Source organism: Medicago sativa, chromosome 3 (genome assembly GCF_051527215.1).
Source record: "Medicago sativa cultivar Bolivia chromosome 3, Bolivia_mono, whole genome shotgun sequence".
Taxonomy (NCBI): Eukaryota; Viridiplantae; Streptophyta; class Magnoliopsida; order Fabales; family Fabaceae; genus Medicago; species Medicago sativa.
This window is the reverse complement of record NC_140751.1, coordinates 97,245,141-97,255,538: the sequence shown is the minus strand read 5'-3', so window position 1 is coordinate 97,255,538 and position 10,398 is coordinate 97,245,141. Positions and strand designations below refer to the sequence as shown.

At 34.3% G+C, this 10,398-nt stretch overlaps 1 protein-coding gene across 2 annotated transcripts; it reads left to right on the top strand.

Annotated features, from left to right (window-relative positions):
- The first annotated feature begins 2,534 nt into the window (after window positions 1-2,534).
- Window positions 2,535-7,346, top strand: TIFY8 (TIFY domain protein 8). 2 transcript variants are annotated; one of them, XM_085756573.1, is made up of 6 exons: window positions 2,535-2,990; window positions 3,564-3,751; window positions 3,869-4,305; window positions 4,425-4,512; window positions 6,321-6,549; window positions 7,030-7,346. In XM_085756573.1, exons 1-6 carry the CDS (start codon window positions 2,786-2,788, stop codon window positions 7,119-7,121), a joined length of 1,239 nt encoding a protein of 412 aa, XP_085612699.1. In that variant the 5' UTR covers window positions 2,535-2,785; the 3' UTR covers window positions 7,122-7,346. The 2 variants fall into 2 exon arrangements, with proteins under 2 accessions (XP_085612699.1, XP_085612698.1); XM_085756572.1 differs by having other exon boundaries at window positions 4,422-4,512.
- Window positions 7,347-10,398: the final 3,052 nt, after the last annotated feature.

Sequence of the window (10,398 nt, the reverse complement as noted above, 5' to 3'; positions counted from 1 at the left end):
GAATAATTCTTCATGCTTTACTTACTTCTGGATGAATTTCAAATTACCAGATCTCGAAAACAGGACGATCAGTGCAAAATAAATTGTCTTATTCCTTAATTTTTTTAGCATATGAAATGTATTCTATAACTTTATTTAAGACAAAACATTTAGAAATTTTGTTGAGTGAGGTTGCATATTAGTAACTAATGCCTTTCCGTCATTTTCGAATTATTAATAATCATCATTGTCAAATTTGCACAAAGAAACAAATAATCATTGTCAAATTATTATTATTATATTCTTATTGTCATTGTCAATTTTTTTTATAGCGGGTCTTGACTTTTAGGGACACATTACAAATAATTATAGTTTGAATTTTGTTAACAAGCGCTTTAAAGACAACATTTAAAAAACGAGTGTCATATTATACTATTTAAGTATTTTAAATTAAGTAGTAATTATTCTTTAAAAATATCAAAGTTTTCAATTTTCAATATACTTCCTCCGTCCTTATATATAACCCCGTTTTGCTTTTTTCACATTTCTTAAGAGTTTTGCTTTTTTCACATTTCTTAAGAAAAGTTGTTAATGCAATTAATGTGTCTATTTTATGTGTTAATGTTACCAAATTATCCTTTGTTTGTATGTGTGTTAAATTTGACTTTTCATATTCCAAAATAAGTTAGCAGTATTAATTAGGGGTATATTTAGGAATAAAGTAATAAATGCATCTAGTAATTTGAAAAGGGGTTTATATTGAGGGACAATTTTTTAGTCAAATGGGTGGTTATATATAGGGATGGAGGGAGTACTTTATTACACAAATTTTCACATCAAGTTACCATTTAAGGTCATTAACTAGTGCTCTAGGGGCAGTAGTTAACATTTCCCTTTAAAGAACCCATAAAAAATAGGCAAATGTTAACTTGTGCCCTCAAGGGCATATGTTAAGGAGCTTAAGTCGTGCAGTCAACTTCTTAAAAGTTAAATTATCATATTTTCCAATGCAAAGTTGCTCATTTTGGATTCCTTAACATGTGCCCTTAAGGCACAAGTTAGCATGACCATAAAAAATAAATTTTATCTTTAAAATAGTAAGTCAGACACATGTAAAAATCATAACTATGTATTTTTTACATCAAAATTATTAATTTTGAATGATTAAACAATACTCTAAAAATACTTGTTAGCATTTTTCTCACACTTACTATTCATTTTGGTATACGTCGAGTGTGGAAGTTAAAATACATTGCTGCTCTATAATTTTATTTGTCAATAAAAAAACTAAATTTTTATAGAACTTCACCAAACGTATGAGTATAACAATTTTTTTTTTAAATTCTAACAAATATCGTTCAGATGGTTAATTCGTTTGTTGGTTTGGGAGGATGAGTTGGTAAGGAAGTGCTCGATGATTGTTTCAAACATTCATTTGCAGGTTGATGTGACTGATAAATGGCATTGGCTGCTGGATAGAAGTGGAGTATACTCTATCTAAGGGGTATATCATTATCTTACTGGCCTGCAAATGCATCAGGCAGGAGTCGTTTCCGAGTTGATATGGCATGATGATGTTCTTTTTGCAGATTTTCGTTTTAGCTTGGCGCCTCCTTTGAACATGTTGCCTACCAAAGATAATTTAGGTAGACATGGTGTCTTAATCGACGAGGGTTCTCTGTGTGTTTTTGGATGTGGTGGGGTGGAATCGGTTCACCATTTGTTTTTAAATTGTAATATTTTTGGCTTTTTATGGTACTTGGTTCGTGATTGGGTGGGGGTCTCGACAGTTGATCCAAATTCTATAGTGGATAATTTCCATCATTATGCTCATCTGTGAGGTGGTTCGAAAAAGCGGCAAGCTTTTATGCGCTTACTATGCCTTGCTACAACCCGTGTGATTTGGCAAGAAAGAAATGATAGAATCTTTAATAATAAGGCAAAATCTATGTCTCACTTGTTGGATAAGGTCAAGTATTTATCGATGTGGTGGCTGAAGGTAATTATTGTAACTGTTTCTATTGAGTTATTTGGGTGGTAACAACGTCCTTTAGATTGTTTGGACGCTGATCATATGTTTTTACTTTGCTCCTTCTTATCGGTGAAGTGTTCTATTTAAACTTTGTTGCTCTTCCTTGACACCCCTTATGTTGAGAAGAGCATCTTTTATCCTTTAATATAAGTTTCATTTTTCCTTTGTTTAGGAAAAAATGTCATCCGCAAATTTGAAAATAAATCTTTTTAAAAATTGTTTATTTAACACATTGAAGCTTTGATGACTAAACTAGACAATATCATTGTGTAATGTCCAATATAGTTTAAATCAAGTAATCTTCTTCTCATCCTCAAAGATTGTTGTTATTGATGCGTTTAATCAAGAGTTTCTGATTGCATTCGAGGCTGCATTTGAATTAGTCATTTACTATATAGTGCATAAAAAAAGTACAGTACAAATTAAATTATATTTTAACCTGTGAGGGGTCTGAAAGTAAAAGTAAGAGGAAAAGCTGACAAAGGTCCCCAATTGAATTGAATTGAATTGAATTGAATTGATTACAGCTCAACTCAAACAAACGTTAGAGACACAAAGAGAGTGTGTGAGAATGAAATGAGAGAAGTTTTTGTTCAAAAAAGACAAACATGCATCCATTAAAATCAACCAACAACAGAAAACTCCACAACTACATTTTCTAACAACTCAAACAAAGAACCTTTTGCTTTTTCACTCTGAAAACGATTGATTCATTCCTCTCTCTCTCTCTCTCTCGTGCTTCACAGCTATGCAGCAGAGTGAAATGGGTAATCAATGGCGGTGCTGAGAATGGTTCACTCACACTCACAGTCTCAACACAACAACAACAACATCAGTGGGACCCAACACTTCCTCCATGATTTTCTCGGCATGAAGCCCACTGATACTTCCACCGACGTTAGGTTACCGGAGGCATCAGCATCAGCCTCCTCCGCCGGTGCTCGTGGCCCTTTCTCCTCCACCTCCGAAACCGTTTCTGGTAAGCACTATTAAACAACTAAACTTTTCATTTTTAGCTACATTTCCCCCTTGTTTGATTTTTTTTATTGAGTTTATTCTCATCCACTAAAGTTCTTTACTTTCCATTTTTTCTTCTCTCAGTGGGTATCAATTTATTCCCTCAATTTTTTTTTTTTTTTTTTGTGTCTATGGATTTGGTTTGTTTCAAGTTAGTTGGAGTTGATTGTTTCCCCCTGGTATGCAAATTTATGGTCATGATTTTGGACTTTATTTTGATTTGTAGTATGGTGTATGATTTGATTATTTGTTTCCATGGAAATAATTTAAAGTGAGAGAATTGAATTTAATCATTTTATACTGAAAATACCATTTTTTGAACACAAAACTTTGTTATGTCATGTGAATGTTTGTGCATTGGGAAATATAATGATATGAATTTTTAGGTTTTAGCATAATTTTTGTCTGATTTTTCTTTTCTTGGTTTCTTACTTATTCTGGAAAAAGTTATAATTGTAAACACACATTGTTTATAGTAAGTTTCTATGTTTTCTTTAAATGGAATGTAATGTTTTTCCCCTTATCAATTTGGTAGAAAAGCAGGTATCGAATCATCTCGAGGGAGTTCCATTCTATGGCCCAAGAAGTGATTTTTCTGGCACTGAGATAAGTAACAGACTAGTGGGGAATAAGAGAAGTAATTCTGATTCCTCATTTATGGGTTCCTCCAGAGATGCCTTTCAAATGGTCCCTGATTCCTTTCAAAACTCACATTTGATGAAGGTTACTTTATATTATCACTTAATTCTTATCCTCCAACATATTCAATAGCCAAAAGAAGAAAAACACTTTTGCTTTTATATTATTTTCTTTGATGTCTCAAGTCCTGTTTTTGTACAGGTCCTCCGAAATGCGTCTGGAGGAGAGAGATCTAGAAGGCCTAATGACGACGAAGTGTTACTTGGTATGCAGTCAATGAAGCCATCTTCTAGTTCTCAGATATTTCATCCTCCCGCCAACACTAAGATTGATGCGAATAAATGGGAACGATCTATTCTCATGAATGCTGGCCCTTCCATGCAGCATCCTCCGCGTGGAGGACAGTTGACTCCTTTTGCACACCAACTAACTTCAAACAAGCTTAGGGATACCATTGCCGGCCCTTCATTTATCTCTCAGCCTGCCGCTGATGAAGGATCTAGAACTGGAATCAAAGGCCCCGGAATTTTAAGTTCCATAAACACCGCTGCTACTGATAAAATTTCATCTGTGGTGTTGCTCGGTGGAAGCAGACCAAAACCTCTAACTAATATAATAGAATCATCCACGCCCCCAAGGTAAATCTATCTTATATATACAGTTGCTCAATTCACCTTGATTCTATTTATTTTCACTCCCTTTACGTTGGCAAAAGGAGAAGTTAATCGACGTTATGCATTTTGGCATTGAACAGCAGTCAACATGGGCCAACACCTGCCAGCCGCCAGATGACTATCTTTTATGGAGGTCAAGCTCATGTTTTTGATGATGTCCACCAACATAAGGTCTGACCTCGTATTCTTAACGTGTCATATCTGTTTACTGCATTTAGTGAAATTAGGCCTGAAATTAGTTTGTATCTATGAATTTAAAAAATTCGGTCTGCAGTTCATCCGTGGTTGATTTAAGGATCATTCAATCTACTTACAGTTAAATTTAAACTCATCAGGTTTCAGCCGAAATATGGTATTGATAGTCGGAGTTAATTTCCGTACAACACTTATGTTGCTGTTTCTACAGCCTATTTGGATAGTCATTGCACAATATGGTGGATGTGCTGAACCTATAATATTTAATAGAAAAAGACTTCATAGCAACCAATAATACATTTGCTTAAGCTTTGGGTACACTGGCAGAGTCACTTTTGAAAACAGTCTTTTTCTCTTACTGGTTTAAACAGTTAAGAATATATATTCTGTTTTTTATACTGAATGTATTTGGATGATAGTTTCTATGGATTTAGTTAAGACATTACTAGTATATAAAGTCAGCTTAGGGAGTGTTCTTCATCTTATTTTTTCTAGGATTTTTTTCTTGATCTTTTCAATATGTTTCCCCGCTGAAATTTGGAAGTTTTCAAAATTCTCTAAAAAAATGTTTGGCTTTCCAAACACATTGCTGATGCTAAGTTAAAGTTGAATTCACTTGTGTATGTGTGTTAGTAAGTAGCATTCTTTCATATACATTTTATTTCACCAGCATTTTGCATCGAACACGAATCCATCAAGAAATTTAAGGCTGACTTAAAAATTAACAGAGTTGGCATTTGTAGTGAAGATTGTGTTAGACATGCACTCAGAGTGGCCAGTTGATTAGCTGTCTGTTCGTATAAAATTTCACTGAATGCAACCTATGTTGTATTGAAGGAGCAATAAAGCCCCTTTCGTTGAGAGTGCATAGGAATGTGACAAAATAGTAATCTGCATTCCCTGAAATCTTAACCAAGCAGGGTCTTGACTCAAGCATTGCATTTAAGTTACATTTGGAAGAGCTCATTTGAGCTTATCTTATCACCTAGTCATTTGTATAAGTATTTGGAATTAACTTATAAAAATAGTATGCTATACCTATAAGTTGTTTTCAGCTTATTTTTGTAATCGTCATGATAGCTTATAGATGTGAAGCCTGCCCTGAGACCCCTCTTTGATTCTCATTCAGCCCAAACTCTAGTCTTATAGTAGTGAAAACAAGTATTAAAACCCAATAGATTTTTTAACATGTATACCCAAGACAGTAGGGTGCAGGGAATATTCTGATTTCTAAGTGGGGTAAAAAAAAACTGTAGTGGCCATCAATCACTTCAACTGTGAAATATCCATTTCAATAAAACGAGAAAGAAATCTGCTTGAAGTCCTTCGAAATGCGAGATGTGTTGCTTGATATTGCTTATTGGTTCCGAAAGTGTTGATCATCAGTTGTTTCCGAGTGTTACTGTTAGACTTGATGTATAAATATTGGACAATCAGAAACATCATTGTTTTAATTTTTAATCAAAATCCAGTGAGGATCAGTTAAATTGTTATATCCTAAATTCTGACTTGAGTTGGCTACATGGATCAATCAATGCCTTTGGGCTTTATCAAAAACCAATTTTTCATTAAAATCATTTAGGGCAAACTCATTTTTATAGGTTCACCTATTTATTTTCTTTGATCTTTCTTTGTCTAGTTCTTGTAATGGAATTTTTTCGAAGAGACGCATAGTTTGTCTTGGGCTTGAAATCTTCACATGTCATAACAGAAGGTCTTTTATCTTTCGTTCTGTTAAGTCATTCAGCTTATCATGACAATTGCACGCGCTTTGGCGTATGCAGGCAGATGTTATAATGGCTTTGGCTGGGTCAAATGGTGGATCTTGGTCGACAGCATTCTCACCGAAATCTACTGCAAAGCTGGTCAATGATAGTAACTTGCATAGTGGAGAAAATGAAACAGGGTTAGTGAGTAATGTGGCATTCCCACAAGAGCTTCATGGGAAGTTGTCTGCTACTGGCAGTTCTAGCCGTGCCGTTGGACCTGTTGACCGTGTATCTACTCCAACCGGTAATCCTCAAGCATACTACATAGTTTGATCTGGATACTTTATAGTTTATACTGTATTATCATACCTTCAAATTGGCAGTGATTGAAAGAATACAATATCTTTTACCCCAAAAATATCGCCTGCAGTATCCCACACAGTTTGACGCAGTAAACGATCTCGGCCGTTAATATGAGATCGGACAACTCAAATTACACAATACCAAAATTAGCTTTGAACAATCAGTTGAGATTGAAAACTGCGCACAGTTTCTCTACCAATTCCACCGATCCTTTTTGTGTCATCCTTTTCTTTACCTTACATGCCTTGCTTTCTAAATTCATTAGAATATTGGTCACACTATTTCCTTTAGACCTTGCCCGAACCAACTCGAATATTTTCTTGATTTTGATTGTGACATGATCCATATGAAATTTCTCGTCTTCTTTAAGTTGAAGTTTAATTTCTTTTGAACTGTTTAATTTTTTATTATCCGGTTGTAGGGGTACATCAAGGAAGCATTTTTGCTAAAGATACTAGAAATCCGGCGGTTCAAGCAGCAGATCCCAGTTCCGAAGACAAAAGAGCGCAGTGACTAGAGTTTGAAGCTGAAATGTTTTTATGTTCATATTCAATGGGAGTCCCAAGAGCTTTCTCTTATTTCTGATTATTTATTGGGTATCATCCTCTTTTGTCAAATTTTCTCATGATCTTTCAAGTCCTTGAAAAAAAAAGATTATGTGGGAAACAAGAGTAGGATGATTGTGTAAGGTCTAACAGATACATCAGCTATATTTATGAAGTGTTACCGTAAAAAACATTTTATATTGCAGTTTCTAAACCAGTCACCGTATCAGGTCAAGCAGCTTCTTGATATGAAAAGAATAACAACTTTACAAATATTGATCAATAGTTAGAATCAGAACGATAGGAGAGAATGAATATAACAATTTTTGGTTTAAAAAATGGAGCTACCAAGCTAACTTATTCTATGTTATATATTATATGAAGATTTAGTCAATATTCTAAATTTATCTTGCAACATGTTCAATCGTGCGAAGAACAGAAGTTGCACCATGAGATGAGATGAGATAGGAACAAACAAATATGACTGGTCATTTATCATTGATGTCTAAATTATTCTTTGGATTTTCAAAAAATTCACGTGTCTGTTTATGCTTTTAGTCTAAATATTCAATAAATAATATAGTGTGATACACTGATTCTTGAGAAAGTTTTACATAGATACAAACACAAATCAAATTATTTAGGCACACATACAACAATAAAGAAAATTAAATGATAAATAAATTAGTCACATCATTCAACACTATTAAATCAATTTATCTTTTAAAAAAAATATTTGTGAGTGTGTCCAAACTTTTTGCATTTGGGTTTGTTCCTATACAAGTATTTCTCTTGATTTCTAAGAATAACTTCAGTCTTAGTCATACTACATATGTTTATGTACACATTTCAGATAAATATTATCTACTCTTTTAGAAAAAAATATAAAAATTAGTTGCAACAACTAAAATAAACATTACATAGACCAATTTCAATATTAACAAGTTTTATAAAGGACTAAATAAAACAACAAAGACCAAATCCCCCTCAAAAAAAAAAAAAAGACCAAAATAAAAAAGTTGTATGTTTATGAGGACCAAAAACAAACAAATGTTTTTTATATGGAGCAAAAAATTGTATATTATATAGACAAAATATATTTAAACCAAAATTCTATTTTATTATATTTTTGGTGAATTAAGCCAAAGTTCTGTTATCCTAAGGAGCGATTTGATTATCCTCATTTGCTTGAAAGCTCCGGAATGAAGTGAATATACATGTTATTGATAAAAATAACATTTTTTTTTATCATAGCAAATACATAACTACAAGGTCAAACTCCTTGGAGAAACAAGTTTATTTATGAATAAAGTTTGCTTCCAAACTTTTTTTTTTGTAGTATCCAGAGTTCCAACCCCGAACCTTGCTTCCAAACTTTTGATCGCACCATGATGGATTTGATGAGAAAAGTAGATAAAGAAAATCTAAAGAAACCATTTGGTGGAAAAGTTGTTGTATTGGGAGGAGATTTTGGACAAATATTGCATATGTTATTAGAAAAGGTTGAAGCACAAATACCATTCAAGCAATCATTAATTATGCATTGGTTTGAAGAGTTTTTAAGCTTTTGATGCTTACTAAAAATATGCGGTTGAAAGGTCATCGTACAACACACTACTCTTCAATTGAAATTAAAAATTTTGCTGATTGCATTTTGAAATTTGGAAGGTGATGAAAGCGGAACAAGTCAAATTGACATACCAGAAGAATTGAGCATAGCCTCTTTCAAGGAAAAACAATCCTTTCTCCAACTTTAGAGTATGTATTGTTTTTCGGTATAAGCTCTATTGTGGATGCGTCCAATCAGTTATAATTCCAGCTAAAACTTGGCTTTCAAGGAAATTCTTTTTAGTTTTGTTTGTTGTCCTTGCGACCATTTTTTCGTTCATTTCAAAACTTGGCTGTTTTGTCACCCTAATTCCAGCTATTGTTATATTATTGCGATGATTTCCTCACCCAGCACCGCAATTTCACGGCGGAGACATCGACGGAAAGACAGAATCAGCTGTCTGCCGGACGCACTTCTTTATCATATTCTTTCCTTTCTTCCGATGAAAGACGCTGCCGCCACAACCATCCTCTCAAAAAGGTGGAAACCCCTCTGGATCTCACAACTCATACTCAACATGGAAGACAAACCCTTTCCAAACCCTTCCACCTTTCGCAAATTTTTCAACACCTTCATCGCCACCCGAGATAACACTCTGCCCATTATTTCATTCCACCTCAAATGTCGCCAGCGCCGCTACTCCCAAAACGATATCACCCATTTTGTTTATACCGCAGCTCAACAACGAGTTCAAAACCTAACCATCGATCTCAGCCTTTACTCCAAAACCACATTGCCTAATTTCGTTCTTACTACCAAAACCTTGACAGTCCTCAAATTGAAGAGGTTAACATTGGACCACGTTCCACAAGTTCATCTTCCCTTGCTCAAAGTTCTCCACTTGAAATCTGTTACTTTCATATATTATGAACATTTCTTGAAGCTTTTCTACGGTTCTCCCATTCTGGAGGAGTTGGAAACAAAGGATTTAAGCTTAAAGAAAAATAATTATAGAGGCCTAAAGGTGGTTTTAAGCCTATCCAATTTGTTAAGAGCAAACGTTTCTGATAATCTTATTGAGTATGTATTAGAATAATATTGGAGACTAATTTAGTTGATACTCATTTATTGTCTTTAACGTGTAATTATTTGTTTTCAATTGCTTTCAACTATATTTCCCTCTTTAGATGATTTCCAGGGATTTGGTGTAATTACCCTGATGTAGAACAAGTTGTACATTGTGTATATAAATCAGCCTTTGAGCATCAATACAGAACACAGATTCTGCCTCATCCTATTTCTTTATGGCATCAGAGCAAGGTCCTGAGAACAGTATGGCAGGGAAAAAGGATGATGGCAGCAAAGATGAAAGTGGGTATCAATTGAAGAAACAGATCTCTCCCTACGATCTGTATTCAAATGATAACCCAGGAAATATCATAACCCAGGTACAATTGAAGGGTGAAAATTATGACGAATGGGCTCGCGCAGTCCGAGGCTCTTTGAGGGCAAGACGAAAATTTCGATTCGTAGACGGATCGATTGAAAAACCTGATGATGCTGCTCCTGAGATTGATGATTGGTGGACAGTCAATTCCATGATTGTTTCATGGATTCTCAATACGATTGAACCGAAACTTCGATCGACAATCACATACAGGGAAAATGCGAAAGAATTGTGGGATGATATTGAACA

Bases quoted from the DNA above. Each gene is read 5' to 3' on its own strand.
- TIFY8 (XM_085756572.1), top strand. From the start codon at position 2,786: ATGGCGGTGCTGAGAATGGTTCACTCACACTCACAGTCTCAACACAAC. The intron at 3,752-3,868 runs GTTACTTTATAT...GTTTTTGTACAG, and splicing joins AAAACTCACATTTGATGAAG to GTCCTCCGAAATGCGTCTGG. The intron at 6,550-7,029 runs GTAATCCTCAAG...ATCCGGTTGTAG, and splicing joins CCGTGTATCTACTCCAACCG to GGGTACATCAAGGAAGCATT.